This window comes from Spinacia oleracea, chromosome 1 (genome assembly GCF_020520425.1).
Source record: "Spinacia oleracea cultivar Varoflay chromosome 1, BTI_SOV_V1, whole genome shotgun sequence".
NCBI classification, from domain to species: domain Eukaryota; kingdom Viridiplantae; phylum Streptophyta; class Magnoliopsida; order Caryophyllales; family Amaranthaceae; genus Spinacia; species Spinacia oleracea.
In genome coordinates this window covers 109846659-109868418 of record NC_079487.1, presented here as the reverse complement: position 1 = coordinate 109868418, position 21760 = coordinate 109846659, and the positions used below count along the sequence as shown (strand labels likewise).

Sequence of the window (21760 nt, the reverse complement as noted above, 5' to 3'; positions counted from 1 at the left end):
GGTTAAGTTGGATCTTAGATTTATGTAACTAAAATTTATTTCTCAGTTGAATAAATTAATTGGTGAACGAATTCCATATTGTAAATTACTCTACTCAGTGTCTTTACGATCTCACATATGAGGAAGTATCGGATATCAGATATGCGTTTGCAAATACATATCACAACAAAAGACAAAATAGGAAAAAGGACAAAAAAGAAATTAAATGGTACTTTTTTAAACAAAAATGGTACTTTTTTTTACAGAATGGTACCTTTTTAACGTGAATGGTACTTCCTTTTTTGTCTTTTAGCTGATGTGTGTGTTGCCACACATATCTGATATGTGAAAAAACGACCCCTCTCACATATATTAATTTCAAATTTCTTTTATAGATGTCATAATATTTTTGTTACATGTTTTTACCTTCTACTCTATTCCTAGCATGGATTCGTTTTTCATTGTGTTTTATTTGACGTGATAGAACATAAATTCACAACTAGAAACAACAGGGCTAACCTTCAATTAACACAGAATCTACAATGATGCAAGTACATCTCATTGTTTCATCTTATAGTATATATATGTACAACACATAATTTTCAACAAGCTAGTTTTCATCAACATAATTACACCACTAACTCAAGGTCAATATTTCCAATCTCCCATGAATTGTCCCTGATCACTCCATGTAAGAACCCTCCCATTTGTTCGTGGAGTGTAAGAACAGCCTATACTCTTAACAAAATAATAAAAATATACACAATATCTACTGCCAATTTAATCACCACCACATCCACCACCGCCATCCCCTCCCGCATCACCTCCTCCATCACCGCCTCCATCACCGCTACCACCATAATCTATGCTAGCTAAAACAGCAGTAGAACCACCTGCAGCCGCGCCAGCGAAAATGAACATATCACCATCTTTTACACCCCTACTCTGCCTACTCATAACAACAGGTCTCTGCAAAGTGGATCCATTTGGTTGCTTCTTTGAGCATCTGCTCAGCATAAATTGTAACAGCAGCGCACCAACAAGGAAGCCCACAACTATGAGCACAATAACATATACTTTCATCTTGTTCAAATATAATGTTCCTTAGAACTTATGGCAGATTTATATATATATATATTTATAGGAAATCAAACTAATACTTTCTTAAATAGATGAGAAACTAATGCAAGTAATGCCATGGTTGAATGGACTAATTCTTTTTTTTCTAATCCGTCAATCTCTAAGATAAGCTAAGATTAATCGTACGGTTTTTTCATGAAATACCCCGAGGTTTACAAAAACGCACCAAATACCCTCGCGTGTTTCGATTCACATAATATAGCCCTATTTATCCGTACTGTTCATGAGATGCACCTAACAGTTAACGGCGTTAGTCTACCGTTAGTGGAGTTTTACTATTTTGCCCTTAATTGTGTTGTGACCCATTTACTTACCTTCCCTTTGACAGAAACGCAAAAAAAAAAAATCTCATATTCTTCTATTTCTCTCTCTCTCCCCTGTTCTTCAAGCTTCAACCTACTCGAAACCCAGTAATTCTGGGTAGATCCTCATGCTCTCTGGTCGCCGACGACGTCCGATCTCCGCTCTCTGGTCGCCGGCGGAGGCCGATCTCTGATTGCCGACAGTGATCCGGAGGATCACTTAAATCAGATGCTGATGGTGGTCGACTTGGCTTCGCGGAGGGTGGTCGTTCTCCGGTGGCCGCATTGGGAAGGTTGTCGATTCTCCGGTGGCGCGGAAGTTTCGCGGCGGTGCAAAAAAACGAAGTTGTTCTTCCTCCTGCTCTCTGATCGCCGACGGCGTCCGATTTCCGTTCTCTGGTCACCGGCGGAGGCCGATCTCGGCCCAGGGTTCAACATCCTCGGTTGCACCGTCGATTCATTGACCCACTCAAGTGCAACGAGCAATAGAGAAAGAAGGGATTCAGAGGACGAATCCCTTAGTTTCTGCACAGGTAAGGGAGTTGAAGAAGATGAAGAGGAGAGAGAGTCTTCAAAAGTTTCTGCAATTTGAAGCACAAAAGGGTCAAAAAGTGCTGCATTTAGGGTTAGAATTGAAGCTGATTTTGACGAAATTGGGTATTTTGATTTGCAATTGAATGAAATTCGAGAAGTTGAGGGTGTTGGGAATTGGGAATTGGGAGAGTGAGTAAAATTGAGTGGAGACTGTTTGAAGAAAATTGGGAGTCAATGTAGAAGCAGACATTGATTATGGATTTATGGTGGTGGATTTCCAGAATCGAATTCTAATTCTAAGGTTTCTGACTTACTACTAAGATAGTATGAAGCACTTAGTTAAGGAATTCTCTGTAAATGTTGTTGTAAGTGTTGTTGATCTGAATATCTTTGATAAAGTGGTTTAATTTTTGCAGCCTTTGTGTTTTAAGTAGCTCAATCCCGTATGTTCTTCTCTGAGTCCGCCTTTCTTGTTTCTCCAATCTCAGTCCAATTTGTGGGCGATTAGTGTGAATGGAAGTAATTGATTTTTCGAATTTGATTGTTTGCACGTTGATTCTTATGTTGGCGGTTGTAGAACAATGGAGTGCACCGGAGAAGATGGATCAGGAAAAGAGAAGGAAGGGATGGAGAGAAAAAGAAAAAAAAAAAAAAAACAGTTTGGATATTTAGTGCAACTTAGTTTACAAATAGGTGTATATTGTGCAATAAGTTTAAAAATAGGGGCATTCTGTGAATTATAAACATGACTTAGCGGAGGACTAACGGAAGGTCGGATTAGGGGTATTTGGTGCAAACTTAGGCAAAAATAGGGGTATATTATGTGATTCGAAAGACGCGAGGGTATTTGGTGCGTTTTTGCAAACCTCGAGGGCATTTCATGAAAAAACCGTTAATCATAACATAATAAAAATTAGGATGTCGTTGACATAATTTCTTGTACACTTGTATAGTCGTATATAACATGTTTACTTGACTAATTCATCCTGTCGTCCTTTTCTACGTGTTAAATAAACCAACTTTAAGTACGGAGTAGTTACTTAACGTGAGTACATGATATGAAGAAACAATAGGTTAATTTTCAGTGACCGGTATGCATGTAATGATGTAAAAAGTTACTCTAATTACACTTAATTAAAATAAAAGTTTCATCTATAAACTTAAAAGTTATCGTATGATATCTCACCTATCATGCCATTGAATGTTTCCAAAAGTGAATACATTTTATCTTTAAGCAAGATTAGCGCAGGTCTGAGCGATAGTCTGAGCAATAGTCTTATTGAGTATTAACCTAAGATCTCTCATTTAAGTGGAAGAGTATGACAAAAGTCTGAGCAAGAGTCTTGGAATTCCAAGACTCTACTTAAGACGTTTAAATTGTAAATTGAATCTTATTTTTTTTTTATTTTTTATTATTTTTTTTAGGAGTCTTGAATGAGTACGAGGGGTGAAGTGGAAAAATTAAGTAAATCTGAAAGGGTCTCGACAAGAATCTGATTAATAAAAAGATGATGTGGAAGTCTTAGCTTATACTAGCGCTAATCTTGCTCTTAGCCACAAAATTAGTACAAGAATATCAACTATTTTTGTTTTTTTTGATAGTGTCAACTTATTTAGTTGGTTTTAGGAAGTGGTATTGAATATTTGAAATTTACGTGTACATATACATCTTTAGATTGTGATTCTTCTTACATTATTTGGTATTTTGCCAAAAGTAATTATACGTTACATTAATTGGTATCTCCATAAAGGTTGCATAGATATCATAAAACATTGCTTTATTAAATTGTATGGAAGAAACATATACGGAGTAATTGGTTAAGAAAAATATAGAGTAAATCAGTCATGCATAAGACTAATTAATTATATATGCCATTCAATTTTACGTTTATAAATCTACTAATCCCGTCAAACAAGTTACAAGTACGAAGTATATCAGCATACGAATAATTAAATCCACAATATTATCTAATTCAGTTCAACAAAATGATGATATCATGATGAATTAACGGCTCGTTTAATAGTCAATAGAAATGAATTTATCTACCTCGAAAGATCATGTCACGAGTCACACAATGATTGGTATAACCAAACAATGATGCAATCAATTTATTGATAGTTGTAGGGAACTTGATTACAAAATTGCCTTGGAGCAATTGTCAATAACTACATTTCAGTAAACAGATTTAAATTTGATGGATATTTAGTATCCTAGCTACTACATGTACACCTAGTGTACAAGACATTTTGTACACCATGATTTTTTATTGGTTGAAATGACATATTTATTGTGTTTCATTCTCAATTTTTAGGTAGTTTGATAATATGTCAACAAATTAAGTGTGGTGTACATGAGAATCTTGTACACTAGGTGTACATGTAGCCTTTTTCGGATATTTACATTGATTACCAAAATACTCTAGTACACAATATACACAATATATACTCCGTACGTCATTCAAAAACCACCCGCACAACCACCTTCTCCACCTCCTCCTCCTCCACCACCACCACCACCACCTTCTCCACCTCCACCTCCTCCTCCACCACCACCACCGCCTTCCCCACCTCCACCTCCTCCACCACCACCACCACCTTCCCCACCACCTCCACCCCCACTACATCCCTCACCACCACCACCAACATTGCCCTCACTGCCAGTGACCATTATCACAGTTGCCAGTGAACCACCAGGTCCACCACTCAATTGGTTGCGACCAATCAAACCACCCCTAGCATTAAGATCACGGTCTATGCCTTTATAACCGTTGCCACCATAACCTGCAGTGGTTAAAACAGCAGTAGAAGCTACAACACCCCTAGCTCCTGCACCTCTACCAGCTTCAACATCAACACCTTGACTCGTCTTGCCATTTTGAGTTACTATTGCGGTTGCAGGTCTCTGAAACGCCGAGCTTTTTTGCTGCTGCCTTTTCCTGCATCTGAGTATCAGAAAGAGCAACAAGCTTAGAACAGCAACAGAGCCAAATACTATAAGCACAATAATATATGCTTTCATTATCTCCTTTAAATTTAGAGTAATTAATGAATGTTATTATCTTACAAGTTACAAGAAGTTCACAACACTATACTCTTCCTTAAACTCAAGGAAAACTAGTAATCACTGTGACTAATTGACTATTTATATGGCTAGGCAGGCAAGCTAGCACTTTGGAGCATTTGAGGAAAAGGATATACCCAATTGACTGGGACAAATTATTTATATTGATTTAATTTAAAATTCGGATGATTAATTATTGGCAAATGCTAATGATCTGTTTACCTGACTAATTCGTTATGTAGGCTTTTTCTAGAGATATAGACACAAATAAATCTTGTCAAACAAGTTAAATGTATATGAATGACCATGATTTTGTCGTCGTTAAGTCCAAGAAAGCGATAAATATATAATATTCTTATAAAATGGAAGTATGATGAATTCTTATTCGCCAGATCAAGTATTAGTTAAACAAATAGCAGAGTCACTGATGGTAAAAAGCTAACTAGTCTAGTCTGGCCAAACATTTGACTAGACCATGTGATAAATTAAAAGACCTCAATAGACAAATATATGCCAATAAGGCCAATTATGAAGATCGAAGGTAAAAAATTGTAGATGAACCATATATACTAACAATAAAACAGAGTATATAATTGAAGAATAGAGCAAAACTAAACAAATGCCCACAATGAAACAACGTCAAAACACAAGGACCATAACCCGGACTTGCTTATGTTGGCTCCTAACCGTGTTCAATGGTATAGGATTTGTTAGTCGAGAAAAGTTACTCAACTTCTATCTGTGTCGCTAAATGCTTAAAACAATAATTTTGTTACAAGTAGCGTTTTAACTAGGCCAAAAGCGCTACCATCGAAAACGCCATCTACCTCTACAGTGAACTCCTTTGGTTAAACTGGAAATTGAAATTGTGATAAACAAATAAGAATAGTAAGACATATATTGCTACAAGCATTAAATTTTTAATTGAGAAAAATAGAGTTTAATTACAGATTACAGTACATGGGAATGATGGAAGAAATTCTCTCTTTGTTTTTTCAATAAACAACATCAAACTTGCATTGATTTGAACACGGCTTAAATATAATAATTAATGTTGCCACTTCATCAGCCACCACAGCCACCACAACCACCACATCCTCCCCCACCGTCACCACCACCACAACAACAGCCACAACCACCAGAACCACCGCTGTTACCGTTGTCGTTATCTAGGGAGTCTATAACCGCGGCAGAAGGCAATACACGGCCACTATCTCCTGATAAAATGACCATGTCACCATCTTTTGCACCTCTACTAATTCCTCTTACTCCGCCAATTTCAACGTCGCCATTCAAATTCTTTTGTTTCTTTTTCTTTACACATCTTATCATGAGGAACATAAATAATATTAGAGCAAGAAGGCATCCCAATACAAGGAGCACTATAGCATATGTTTTCATCTTTTTCAAATAAAATATGAGTTAATGCAGTTTCTAGCTAGTGTTCCCTTGATTGATGTGAAGAACAAAATAACACACACTACTCTTTCTTATACTTGAAGGCTTGGGGCAGGACTAGAGAAAACTGAGTCAAGTCATAGTTTTATGTTTTCCAGAATTGAATGTTCTTTCATCAATCTTTATACATTTTTTTTTGAAGAATCTTTATACATTATTGAATGTTCTTTCATCAATCTTTATACATTATTGAATAATTCATACTCCGTAACATTTAGTGATGACATTTTTGGACATTAAATTTGGCCATTTGGGTATTGATTTAGGACATGTTCTCTTCACGGTTAGATGTGTCACGTCATATATACCAAAGTATTGTTTGCAAACCTAAATCTCCTGGTTGTTTAGGTGCATGTGCATGATATTGTTAAATGGAATTATGCTTCAATAGGCAAGTATGCTTGGAATGTGGCTGCTAAGGCTGACTACTTAGACCATGTGCATCCTTGACTCTTGATCAAGTGTAAAATAATTTTTCTCTCATCTCTCTCCTTCTTACACCTCATTTTCCACTAACTTGACGTACCTCCTACTTTGACCTCTTCTTTTTTTCTACAATATTGACCCAAGGTCACAAGTCTCTCTCACCGACTTTTCACATAATCTCACCTCATATTATTTCTCCTACAAAGTTACTAATTTTAGTAACTATAATTTCTTTCTTGAATTAAGTTAAGAAAATATTAAAAAAAATATTTTTTTTACTAATTAATATTACAAAAACATTAATGATAATTAACCTATTTATGTACTACGTATAAGTGCACAATTAATCATATAAAAAAGTTTGGGCAAAATAATTAAACTCATTGTTGTTGGTTTATCTACAGCCAACCACAAAAATTATAGAAAAACAAGCAAATCATCTTGCAATTTGGTTGTCCAAGGGGTCATATATCTGACCCCTGTCAAGTGTGAGACTAAATTGACATGGAGCAAAGTTAACATTGTACAATTTTTGGGAGGGTAAATAGCAGTTGACAGCAAGCCACAGTCATGGTTGCTGATGCTCTTATGGGTTAAGTCAAATAGATCAACATGTGTATATGAAAGGTAGGGATTGGTGGAGCTATTTCCCTCTATTTCTATAAGCTAGTATTGGAGAGCCATTTGCTCCCTTAAAGACAGGCTACGGGGTATAGTGGTGGACTACCGGTTCAAGAAGGCTCTAATCTGTTAATAGTGGTTACAAATGGCTTAGAGGTAGAGCTGTCAAAATGGTTACTCGAGTCGGGTCCGGGTCTGGTCATCACGTCATGATCTGGTCGGATCGTGTCGGGTCATTTGATCACCGGGTGTAGGTCGGGTTCAGGTCGGGTTCGGTCGGATTGAAAATTTGTCGGGTCATGTCGGGTTATTTTTCCATTTCGGTATAGGTCGGGTTCGGGTCTGGTCTTTTTCTAGTCGGGTACAATTACGGGTTCGGGTCTTAACGAGTCGGGTCAAGTTCGGATTGGATAATTATCGGGTCGGTTAAAATTCAGGTGGGGTTCACCATCGGACACGAGTTAAGACCGGGTACGATAGCTATCAGGTCTAGTCAAGTTTTAACCTTATAATTAACTTTTATAAATTTGGTTAAATTTGGTTTAACGCTTTTCACTTGTTCTAGATTAGGTAATTATAAAAAATAATATTAACTTGATTTAAGTTATTATTTAGTTAGGTCAATGACAAATCGGGTTGTCAACAGGTCGCATAAATTCAGGTAATGAGTTGTCACGAATTGAGTCAATAACAAGTTTTATCGGGTTATAATCGGTTTCGGGTTGACATCGGGTCGGGTGTTGAATTGGGTTCGGGTCATTTTTCGGTCGGGTAAGCTGACTCAGTTTTGTTATCGGTTATATTTCGGTCGGGTGTCAGTTTCCTGATGTACCTTGGTCAAGATGGATTTGGAATAGATTCAATTAATGTGTCAAAGCATAGTTTTATTTGTTGGTTGGCAATTTTATATAGGCTCGTACTTCTACTATTCTTGCCTTTTATGGGGTTTCCAGGGACAACAAATGTATTACTGACCATTTATTTTTTGAGTGTGATCATAGTGCAACTTGCTTCTCTGCCATTAAGGCGTGGCTTCAGATCCATATTCCTCCCAGGAACTTCAATTTGTTGTGTGTTTGGATTGCGAGACAAAAAATCCCAAAATTTTAAAATTTTATTACCGTTGCTGTTTGTGATTGTGTTTATTATATTTGGGCGGCTAAAAATACAAGGTATTGGAGCAATTATATGGATAGAATACGGCAATTCTTCTTATTTATGTGAATGTAAATGATTGTAACTGGTTTTCTCATTGTTAGTTCCTGGTTGTTTAAATAATATAATTTGGTTTACTACGATTTTATGATCGTTTGTTTTGATGGTTGTTTTGTTGTACTAAACAGTGAAAGTGGGAGCTTGATTCTTGACTTGGAATGTATAGTTCCTCTCGGAACAATAAAAGGTTCTTTTTCAGGGACACCTCCAAGGGCGAGTAGGGTATTTCCCCCCTCAAGGAGAGGGGGTCGTCTGCTATAAGTTTCCACTTATGTTTTTGCGCTTATTAATATACAAGTTTACCTTTTATATAAAAAAAAAAGTAAGAGAAATGTGTAAAAGGTGGGTGTAAGGAAAAAAATGAATAAAGTAAGAGAAAGTGAATGAAAAATTGTAAATATTGTGAGGTAAAAGTAATAAGGTATTAAATTTTCATGTCCAAAAATAGAATAAAGTAAAGTGTAACGAACAATATGAAACGGGTTAAAACAAAAAATATAAAATTCATTTTGAAAAAATGGAGGTAATGTACTCGAGTTAATTCTCTAGGTACCTTTTGTGATTTTAAATCTGACATCTTTAACAATTCGAGTTTGACTAGGGCCAATAATTAGTTTATTATATATGTTGGGGTTGATAAGTTACTAAAAATAGCAAGTGTATCTCTTAAATAAATACGGCCGGAAAAGGCAAGTGTATCCCTTAAATAAATACAGAGGGAGTAATATAATAATGCGTATTACCTCCGTTTCAAAAGTATCTTTACACTCACTGTTTGTACGGACTCCGGTGTAATATTTGACCGTTAATATATCCAATTATGTATGACAAAAAAATTATAAAGAGTTGATATTTATAAAAATACATTTTGAGACGAATCTAACAAGATATCTGATGATAATTTTTTATCAAAGTTTTGATTTTCGAACACATTTTTCAAAGCGTAAATAACTTAATGAAACGGAGATAGTATTATAATTGGCCATGACTTTTTTTTGGTTTAAAGGTAAGAAGAAAGGACCCTACTAAACCGCACAGTTACACCGATTATATATGATACTCCCTCCGTCCCGGAATACTAGCAACGATTGACTGGACATGCTTTCCAATGCACAACTTTGACCATCAAAATATTCAATTATATATTATAAAAACTTATAATATATTAATATTTTGAAAATATATATTAAGATGAAGCCAACAATATATTATATGTTAACACTTATTTTCATATAATATAAATAAAATAGGGTCAAAGTGAATTATGTAAATAGTGCAAAATGTCAAACCGTTGCGAGTATTCCGAAACGGAGAAATTACTTATTGTTTTTTCTTCTAAAAAAAACATATAAAAACAACAAAAATAATTAGGATACATAACTGTATGAGAACAAAAATGGTAAAGGTAGTAAAGCCAAAATGCAATATTGTGGATCAATTTGAAGCAACATTAGTAAACACATCTTCAATAAAACGACCCAACCACATGTGAGAAGATCCACCCTCTTCTAATGCTTTCTTACCTTTCTCACTCATCTCCCTTACTTTCTTCTTCGTCTCTTCATCCAAACTCATCAACTTCTTCACCCCATTCTCAATCTCCTCCGCCGTTACTGTAAAATTTGCCTTTTTTGTTTTCCAATCTCGCCGATAGTCCATCCTAATCTCCACCGCTAATCCCAGCTCCTTCACCAGCTCGAACGCATTCAGTTGTTGCTCCGCGTACAACGGCCATGTCGCCATCGGAACCCCAAACCATATACTCTCCAAAGTCGAGTTCCACCCACAATGCGACACAAACCCACCGACGGCCTGGTGGCTAAGGATTGACACTTGCGGTGCCCAACCAATCATTTTCCCTCTCTCCGCCGTGCGTTCGAGAAACCCGTCGGGTAAAACATCCACGAAAGTTTCGTGCTCGGTTGGCATACCGACTTTACCTTCAGGAGGTGGCTTTCTTAAGGACCATAAGAATCGATGTCCAGATTTCTCCAGACCGTTAGCTATCTCTTTCACCTGGTCTGCATCAAAACATCCCATGCTCCCAAAACAGAGGAACACCACGGAGGAAGAAGGCTGATCATCTAGCCATTGCAATATCTTGTCTTGACTTTCATCTTGGGACCCACCTCGGGTCTTACTCTCTAGCTCCAAGATGGGACCCACGGGATAAACAGCAGGTATGATATTCTTACTCACTTGATCGAACAGAGCTTCTACACCAACCGATTCCAGCTCCGTGAATGTATTAACTATTATCCCATTCGATTTCTTAAACCTCCTCGCATGGTCGATTATCATGGAGGACCCACCTTCCTTCTCAAGAAACACCACGGGTACAACCTTCCCATTGACCTGGTTCACGAACCCGGGTACATCAAACTCGATTTCCGGGTCGTTGAACTTGGTCACAGTGTCAACTCCTTCATCGTCTTCCAACTTTTGAAAAAGGAAAATGAAATTCAAGAGACTAGCTCCGGAAGTAAAGAAGATATAGGAGGGGACCATGAACTCATCAGCAACCTCCATTATGTTAGTGCAAAACATGTCGAGGATAAACCCGGCAAGAGCGGGCGACCCGACTTTGCTGATTCGATCCGTAACAGCTTGCTTAACAAGAGGCTTCTGAAGAGTAATGAGGGTCTGGAAGAAGGAAAACGAAGAAGGGTCAGGACAGTTGGAGAGAGGCGGGAGGGTGATGAAGGTGAGTCGGGTCGGGTAAGGGTTGTCACGTGACTGAGACTCGACGAATGAGTCGAGTATGGAGGAAGTCATGGGGACTTTGATAATGAGGATGAGTATAGAAATGCGACGGTCGCGTTGGATGATGAGTTTTGATACTTCTACGGCGGAGAGAAGGTGGCCCATTCCCGGCGTTGGAACAAATACTAGCTCCATTTCTTTTTTGTGTTTATCAATTTATTTGGAGAAAGATCGATTATGGTATTTACTTACTAAACAAGTGTTCTATGTATATATGTAGATAAATGATACGTACGACGTATAATATAAAGTGAAGATATAATATTGAGCAGTGTCAAAGAAAAAGAGATGATGTCATGGATGAGGTAAAGAAAGGATTGAGATGGGGGTTATGTTCTTGGAGAAGAGGAAAGGTGCGGTCGGTGATAACCATTAAACAATGGATCAAGTGTTAATATTTTATGGTGTATATGGAGAAGATTATAGATATATTTTTGGGAGTACTTACTTTTGTTGTTAGTTGTCACCTTCCAGGAAGAGAAGTCCTAAGGGACACGATCTCTATAATATTTAATCAATTTAAACATAGTTGTCATTTATTTATGAAGTACTAGGTACATAATATACTTTTTTTTTCATTTCTTTAGATGACATATTTTGTTTTTTCGATTTGAAAGCTCTTTCATTGACGTGGAAGATATTGTTTAATTGATTGTATGGAGTTCAAATATACCTGTACAATGATCAAGTTACTAAACTTGGGGTGTTTCCGAGTAAATCCTCTCCGATGCTTAAGTAAGCACTTGTTCGGATCTAGAGAGATCGAGTTTTCTAGAGAATTATAAGTGTTAAGGCAATAAATGGACGTGTATGCGCTTTGGCAGCATATATATATAGTGTTTGTGTAATGAATGATGTTAGGGCATTAATTACTAAATAGGCCTTAGGCCACTTGAATAGGGCATGGAGCCTTTTTTGAGTGTGACCTTATGCATGTTGTGTTTAGCCAAATGGGCTTTTGGGCAGCAGGCTCTATTGGTAGTCAATTGAGCACCCAAACAACATGCCCCCGTACCCGTTTCATTTAAGATTAGATGAACGGGTATCCATATGCATCTTGACGGTTTTTGGAAATCCAAAAGTCCCGCCACTTAATTCAAAAAGCATTTTGAATTTGTGCATTTATGACAAGTGTTGATCGTCTGATCACACGGTGTAGAACTGAATGGAAGTTGGGCGGTTTTTGGGAGAATTCCTTATAAATATACAGCCCAAGTCTCCATTTTAGACTTTATTTCATCTTGCTCTCTCAAAGTTTCATCGAACTCAGGCGATTTTATCTTTCGAATTCTGTAGATCTTCGTCCGTTCTTTGAGAATTTCCTTCTAGACTCTTCATCATTCGATTTATCGGTGCGTTCCGCTTCCGAGGAAGATAATTTGCTTGTGAATTTCTCGTTTTTCTTTTGTACTCCTCTTCTACCTGAAGGAAATAATGCCCTTGGTCCAAGTATGCATTCTATGTTAAGTCTAATAAATGTGGTTCAATATTAATTAACAAGTTAATAATTCAGTGAGATCAAGTGAGTTGAATGCCTAGCTAGAGGCCGCTTCAGTTCAAGTGGAATTAATGATATTAATCCACAGCTTACTCTTGACTGAACCCGTAGGGTCACACAAATAGTACGTAAACGGATCAAGTATTTAAAGGCATTAGATACTCTATCTATGGATATTCGGAATCGACGGATCTTGGTTTCAGTGGGAGCTGAGATCGTCACAGGCAAGAAATGAATACTCCGGAAACGATGATATTGCCGGAAACGAAAATATGGATCGTATCGGAAATATAAATATTATCCAAGTTGTAGATGTTGCCGGAAACGGAAACATGGTACGTATCGGAAAATATTATCGGAAATGGAAATATTGCCAGAATCGGAAATATTGCCGGAAACGGAAATATTGTCAGAATCGGATGTCAGGTTATGATACATATGACATTTACATAGATCATGCGGAAACAACCATTAACCCAGGAAGCATATTATTTACACATAATCATATAGCATAATTAGATGCATACTCTTTGTTGCGTGCCCTCCCTAGCTGCGCCCGAACCGAACAAGAACAAGTCTTTTAGGACTCCAAGTGTCGTCCCTCCGTAGATAGTCCACAGCACGTCCGGATCCGCCTTAAGATTGACCAACTAGAATCGCCCTTAAGGTACTAGAAAATTTCGGCACTTTTGAGCAAGATGTGTGTTTGATTTTCTCTCAAAAAAACTCACTTTTGAATACTTTGAAACTTGTATGTAAATTATGACCCCTAGGCCTTTATTTATAGAGTTATGGAAAAGGAATCGTAATCCTAGTAGGATGCGAATTAATTGGAATTAGAATCCTACATGAATTCTATTTAATTAATTTATCCAATTAGGAATAGACATTTAATCATATACTGACTCTTGCAGATTCAGGAATCACGCATGAGCACAAACTCACACACACACGGCAGCCACAAGGACTGCCCATGCGTGCGAGCTGTAGCCCACGCAGCAAGGCCCACGCATCCGTGGCCTTGGCGCGCGCTGGGCTTGTGGCGTGCGTGCTTGCTGGGCGACGGCCTGGCTTCGTGCTGGGCCTTCGTCCGGCAGGCCTCGTCCGATGCTAATTCGTACGATACGCTTCCGATTAAATTTCCATTTCCGGAATCTATTTCCGATACGAACAATATTCAATATTTCCGATTCCGGAATTAATTTCCGTTTCGAACAAATATTTAATATTTCCGTTTCCGGAATTATTTTCCGATTCCGGCAATATTTCCGATTCTGACAATATTTCCGTTTCCGGCAATATTTCCGATTCTGGTAATATTTCCATTTCCAATAATATTTTCCGATACGTACCATGTTTCCGTTTCCGGCAACATCTACGACTTGGATAATATTCATATTTCCGATACGATCCATATTTCCGTTTCCGGCAATATCATCGTTTCCGGAGTATTCATTTCTTGCCTGTGACGATCTTAGCTCCCACTGAAACCAAGATCCGTCGGTTCCGAATATTCATAGATGGAGTATTTAATGCCATTAAATACTTGATCCGTTTACGTACTATTTGTGTGACCCTACGGGTTCAGTCAAGAGTAAGCTGTGGATTAATATCATTAATTCCACTTGAACTGAAGCGGCCTCTAGCTAGGCATTCAGCTCACTTGATCTCACTGAATTATTAACTTGTTAATTAATACTGAACCGCATTTATTAGACTTAACATAGAATGCATACTTGGACCAAGGGCATTATTTCCTTCAGTCTCCCACTTGTCCTTAGGGACAAGTGTGCATTTCCTAATTCCTTTGTCGCTCGATGCTTGCTCTTGAACATAAGGTAAGAGTTGTCATCCTTATTATGTCCAGAGGTGTTCCTCGGTTTCAGAGTTCAACTGATCAAATAAACAGATAATCATAGCCTATGATTCATCCGAGCACGGCCATGCATTTCACAGTTTCTAGCTCTCCGAGTGGCCTTGTACAACTTTTAAGCATCTCATCCCGATTTATGGGAGGACAATCCCAATCTTGCGATCTTGAGATTAGACTTCGTTTGATAGGTGATTACCTGAGCGTTGCCTTTATAGCCTCCTTTTACGGTGCGACGGTTGGTCAACGTCAAAGCAACCAGTTCTCAAACAAGTAATCTCAAATCACTCAGGTATTGAGGATTTAGTGTCTAATAATTTAATGAAATTTACTCATGACAGATTTTCATCTCTTACAGTAAAGTTTCATAGGTCTTGTCCGATACTAGTCTTCCCAAAGTAAGTATCTATGCAAATGATTATGACATTGCCATGTCCACATAGTTCAAGAAACAGAACTACTAGTCATCTTGCATTCTAATCGTCTAACGTTTTCTATGCGTCCAATTTTATAGAAAACTCCGATTAGGGACCATTTTCAATCTTTGACATTCAAGTTCACTTGATAGACATTTCTTAGTCACAGGACTGGTCCTGACAGTCTATCTTGAATATATCGTCAAATTGAAGGGACTCATCATTTAATACTAAACCAAGATTAAATGGAATATGAAAATACATTTCATATATGATAAATGTTCAACACCAATGTTTTACAAGCATGGGCCTCAAACCCATCTTCTAAAACAGTTCATGGAATTCAAAGCTATGCTTGATTTCCAGTGCTACAATGTGAGTGTTGCTTCTCACTTGTTGCATAGGTTTAGTTATCATGCTTTGCCAATCTTAATATCCTTTTCATCGAATGTTCTTCGAGATATGATGATAAGATCTTTTTGAGTTTGTTTATTATGTGATCCAGTCTTTCTTACTTCGATGGTGGTTTTACTCATTTTGCAATGAAGGACCATCAAGTTAGCAGACGTTTTTCTTGCTTCAAGAGTGGTTCCACGCATTTTTCAATGAAGAACCATCAAGCCAGCAGATAGGTGATCTACCCAAGTTCAGTGAAGAACTTTAAACAACCCTGTTTTATTGCTTCTTAGGCAATAATTACTTTTACTTCAACTGCATAGGTTGCTAGTGATGCTTTGTTTGGATTTACCTATCCAAGCAGTTCATAGATATGTGGAAGACTCTCCAACTATATCTTAGAACATAGAAATTAATATTTTAATTTCCCACGCAACAACTCATGGTCTCCAACCCATGTTGCCATTTTCAAAACACGATGCTCTATAGCTCGTCTTTATCAATGGTTAACTCCAAAGGGTCTTGCTTGATCCTTTGCCAGTGTTTATGCGTGTAGCATCAATATTTAGCATATCTTTATTTCCTTGAATCAAGAACTATTCCTATGTACCTTTTCAAGTACCATAAGTATTTTTGATCTCAATCTAGTTGATCTTCACTTAGATCAATAGAGATTGGTATATGTTCGTTATGCCTAAAGCCATACGATACGTTTTTGGCGATCCTCATATTATATCATACATGATAAATTCTTTTGCAGAATAATTCCCAATTGAATTCTATTCATGTAACTTTAGCTTATCTAGTTTCAGTAGATACTAAATTCAACTAAATTCTTTGACATATAATATAGGTTTAAGAATCTCATTTAGACTCTTTGATGTTTAACTTAGTAAATGCTTATGCATAGTTCAAACATCCTTTACTTAGATTTATTCATATGGGTCGAATGTCTCCAATGGAGTCTTTCGTGTTTGATTTAGTAAATGCCATTACTTAATCCAAAACAATATCATAAGATCTTTATAAATGGATCTTAATACCCAGTATGTACTAAGTTTCGCCATGGTCCATCATTGATGAATAATTTCAAATCTAAGTCATTAGCATTTGAATGTTATTTCACAATAGAGAGATATGTGTGTGATACACATAGGACCAATTAAGTTATTATGTACTCCCACTAAACTTCTTATATATCTATAAGAATCATGTACATTTTATGAAACTAAAATACTTATTAGCTTCACTAAAATACAGTTCTAATTCCCAATTGCTTGCTTAAATCTGTACTTAGATTTTATAAGCTAGCTTTCCTTTTCAAGCATTTATTTGGATCCACAAATCCTATGACATGCCATGTACATAGTTTATTCCAACATTTGATTGAGGAATACTTTTGTCATCCAATTGCCATATTTACCAATATGCAATCATTGCTTGAATTATAGACTTGAAGCATTACGATTTTGCATGAGGTTTCAACACAATCCACATTGTGAATTTGCTTGTAACTTTTAGCAACTAATCTAGCTTTGTGTGTGAACACAATTCCATGTTTGATGGTTTTTATCCTTAAAACAAACTTGCAACCAATAGGTGTGAAACTATTCTTGCAAATCAACAAAAATTTCAATTTTGTCATCAAAACATTGAGTATGTTTTATGGCCTCTAACCATTTAAAAACATTTGAGTCTATATATGGTCTCTAACCATTTTAGGGAATCTGGGTTTCGTCATAGCTTTCTTACAAGTCACAAACTCATTAATCTACATGATAATAGTTTGACTGCAAGTTGTAGGTTTCTTCACTATTTAATAGAAGAATCTCATAGCTTCATTGACCTGATCTCTATGTTTCTTTACTATCTAATAGAAGAATCTCATAGTTTCAGTGACTTGAATTCTATGCCTACTTGGGTATATAACATCAAACAATAGAATATCAATAGCCACTTGAAAGTCCTTTGAATATTCTGTTCTCCTTGAAGCACTTGTAAAGTCTTCTAAGAGATATCTATTCTTTAAAAGCCACTTCTAAAGTCCTTAAAGAATAAGTTCGGATTTTCTGAAGCACTTCGAAAAGCCTCCGGGATGTCCGTTTATGTTTGTTGTTCGCCTCGAAAACTTTCGAGGTCTATTTTCTCCCACTTGTCATTTTGGAAACGAATCTCCAAAAGGACATTATTTCGAGCAAACAAACATTATGTTCTCAAAAATTCGTGGTAGAAACAATACCCTTGTGTCTCATTTGAATAAATCACAATGAAACATATATCTATACTTGGGCCTTAGTTTGTTGAATAACAAACACTAAGCTCCCACTGAGTTTAGCAACTCTCTAGATATATATTATCGAAAAGATATTCTGAAATTACTTTTCAATAGCTTTGACGAATTTGGTTTAGTTTGGTGGTAGTTGAGCATTTTGTTTTAGAAATTATAGGAAAAGTCTTTATGATTCATCATTGATCGAATCAAGTACTAATTGACTTCGATTATTCCAACTAAGATATGCCATACCTTATGGACCTAGATTGTGAAATTACAACACACAATCATTGATGATCATATTTGGTCTCAAGTAATCATCAACATGATCTAACCTAGATCTTTATGATTTCTTGCCAAGTGGATTTTATACTTCTGAATCTTTGAACCAGCCAAACAGATTCAACTTATATCACATTTGAGTAAATAAACCTATATTCACTCAAATCCATGTGAAATAATAAAGTCATAAAACCTTTCTTTAGCTTTGAACTCTATCGTCTAGGCGTTCTAACAATAGTTCATATTCTTTGTTACTTTCAACAAGTAAGACTAGCTTGTCTTAAGTTGATCTAGAAATCAACCAACTTTCAAAAGTCCATCAAAATAGAGCTTATGAATGTTAACTTGTTGATATGGTCTAAGCAACAATGCCAAAGATTAGTGGAACTCAAATCAAGAAGTTGATTTGAACCTAGTAAAGTTCTTTAAAGAGTTGTTTGTTTTAATCAAGCATATTGACTCAACCTGTAATTGACCATTTCATTCAAATAAACAAACAAACATTGCTTTTGTTTTTCTTGAATGTGAGTCTTTCTGTGTTTGCAGCAGAAATTTAGGTATGCTGATTATGGAACAAAATAGCCATTTAGTTCCAGCCTTTGAAAGGACTTAAAACAAACTAGATGACCCTACAACTAATGTAGCATTGCCATGCTTCATTTCTCACTTGTAGGTCATTAGTGTATCCTAGCTTCCATTGTTTGAGTTTTTACCGAAGTAAGAACCTCAAGCGGTATATGATACCAAGGAAGTTTGATTGCTAGGTCACTTCTCTTTAAACATAAATTTATAGGTAGAAACGGAATCGTAAATTCCTTTCAGTTGTTCCTTTGTTTTCCTATTTCTTGTACCCTTTCTTATAGTCTTAAGAATTGAATTCTTTAGTGTTGACTTTTATACTTTGTTAGACATGTCCAATGTCACCAACAAGGTTCTTTACCATTTTAATTTACGTTGAATATTTTGTTTCAACTAGATGATCTTACCAGAAGCTTCTAAAGTTCTCTAAGTATCGATCTATTCGAATGTCTAGGGACTAGACTCATTCGAGAATTAAATGGACAAAGATATTAGGTTGTTAACCATTGGTAAAGCTGAGCGTATTAAACTCAATGCTTTATGATCTCAAAACTACATTGTATTTTGAATTCACAAGCACCAATTGGTTTGCCATTCGATTTTGATATTCGAAAACAACCATAAAAGTCGCTAAAAGAAACGTACATTTTAAATTGCTCACTTTCTCTCATTTCCGTGAATCGTTCTTGGATTCACTACCAATCGAGGAAATTTACTGTTACCTTTCTAAAAGGATTTATTGCAGTGCAAGATATTTAATTATAAACAATAATTAAAACATACATTGAAGCATGCAAAGTCTAAACATTTATCATGAATAATAACTTGAAATTAAAGCAACCATGCAATTCAAACAAGTTATTAGCATTTTATTCGAATTATGTGTTCCGGCAGGTGTGAATAAAATGATTCCAAGATCCTAAAATCATTGAAGAACTAAGCACAGTTTGTCGACTTAATCCTAGAACATCTTAGGTAAGCAAAAGCCTTTTGCTAATAGTCTAGAAACTATTCTTGGTTGATAGGTACGTCTAAGAACTTATTAGGTAAACCTATCGAATTTGCCACGACATAAAAGGACTCCTTACTTATATCGTTGAGTTTCACCAAAACTAACATGTACTCACAATTATTTGTGTACCTTGCCCCTTTAGGACCAATAAGTAACACCTCGCTGAGCGAAAACTATTACTAGATTGATGTAAAGGATATCCAAGCAAGTGTATATTTTGGCATGGCACCTTTTAACTCAATTTTTAAGTTTGGAACTTAAGGCTCTTACTATGTTGGTTAGATTTTAAGTGAACTAAAATCCTTAATCATGCAACATAATCAAGCTTTTGATCTCATGCATTTTAAGACATATTTAAAACAATAAATAACTTAAAACATGCATAAGATATTTGTGATCTAGTATGGCCCGACTTCATCTTGAAGCTTTGACTTCAAAGTCCGTCTTGAAAATCTCCGTGGGAGGCACCATTTTCTTCAAATAGGATAAGCTATAACTAATTACAACTATTTCATGGTTCGCAGACCATATTTGAATTGAAAAATAACTTTGGTACTTTAGACCAATTACATTCAAATTAATGGTACGCAGACCATATTTTCTATCCTATTTGGGCCATACTAGTCACTTCATAACCTGCAAAACAGTACATATACAATATATACCATTCACCCATTCATTATCATGAATGGCCCACATAGCTGGTTAGTAAAACACATTATGCATCACGTAAACATTTGCAGCAATTAATCAAGGTCACCAATAATCTACCAATTATTCAGTCCTTATTAATTCTAATCGAGTTGTTTTAACCTTAAGGATTTGTAGACCTAATCAAGAGTTTATGACTAAAAAGCGCTCCCACTCAAACCAATAAATTCATATGCTTTACTAATTTTAAACATAAAATTGTATTTCTAGTCTAACCGGAAACATACAAATTTAATTAAAATTTAAAGCTCATATAAATTTATAATTGAATCCAAAAATTTAATTTAATTTCAGTCGCATTTAAATTAATTCATGATTTTAATTTTAGTAAAATAATTAGAATAAATTCCATTTATTATAATTATAATATTCAAAATTAAAATCCAAGAAATTAATTCAAATTATTAATTTTAAAATTAATTAAAATTACGTGAACTGAAATTTTCAAATTAAACATTCAAAACGATCTAATCGAAACGCAAACACCCTACGCGTTGCACGCCCATGGGCTGTACGCACACAGCCATTGCTGGCCATGTGCGCGCAGCCCATGCGCTCGTTGCATAGCTGCTGCTGTCCCATACGCAAGCCTCCGCACAGCGCCCACCGCACGCGAGCTATCGCTCGCAGCGCGCGCGCGTTACCGCGCTCGCTGGTGCGCGAGATCGCTCGCTGGTGCGCGCGAGCCATCGCTCGCTGGGGCGCTGCATCGCTCGCTGGCGCGCGAGATCGCGCGCTGGCGCGCGAGATCGCTCGCTGGTGCGCGCGAGCCATCGCTCGCTGGGGCGCTGCATCGCTCGCTGGCGCGCGAGATCGCGCGCTGGCGCGCGAGATCGCTCGCTGGTGCGCGCGAGTGATGCTGGGCGCAGCGCTCGTGGCACGCGAGCTTGCGCTCGCTGCGCACGAGGCTGCGCGCTGTTGTGCGAGGCAGCGCGCGCTGTGGCGCAGCTCGCTTGCTGCCCACACGCGACTGCCTTGGCTCGCCCCTCGCCCATGCCCATACGTTCATTGCTCGTGGCACACGACACAAGGCAGGGCTGCTGCCTTGTGCTCGTGCACTACGGCCTTGCTCATTGCATTCGTGCCGCACGGGCGACGAGCTCCCTTGCTCGTCGTCGCATGCCCGCATTATACAACACCCCTTAAGGGTAACACGAAGCGTCCATTGCTTCGCGCGTGCAAGTTATTTGAACGAATCGCATAAAATTTAAAATTTATATTTAAA

General features: G+C 37.1%; 2 protein-coding genes across 2 annotated transcripts; both read right to left on the bottom strand.

Moving 5' to 3' along the window:
- Positions 1-6081: 6081 nt before the first annotated feature.
- LOC110781812 (uncharacterized) lies at positions 6082-6417 on the bottom strand. The gene has a single exon (XM_021985863.1). The coding sequence runs from the start codon at positions 6415-6417 to the stop codon at positions 6082-6084; it is 336 nt and encodes a 111-aa protein (XP_021841555.1).
- A 3602-nt stretch (positions 6418-10019) lies between these two features.
- On the bottom strand, positions 10020-11868 carry LOC110781882 (anthocyanidin 3-O-glucosyltransferase 2-like). The gene has a single exon (XM_021985934.2). The coding sequence runs from the start codon at positions 11632-11634 to the stop codon at positions 10171-10173; it is 1464 nt and encodes a 487-aa protein (XP_021841626.2). The 5' UTR covers positions 11635-11868; the 3' UTR covers positions 10020-10170.
- Positions 11869-21760: the final 9892 nt, after the last annotated feature.

Bases quoted from the DNA above. Each gene is read 5' to 3' on its own strand.
- LOC110781812 (XM_021985863.1), bottom strand. From the start codon at position 6,417: ATGAAAACATATGCTATAGTGCTCCTTGTATTGGGATGCCTTCTTGCT.
- LOC110781882 (XM_021985934.2), bottom strand. From the start codon at position 11,634: ATGGAGCTAGTATTTGTTCCAACGCCGGGAATGGGCCACCTTCTCTCC.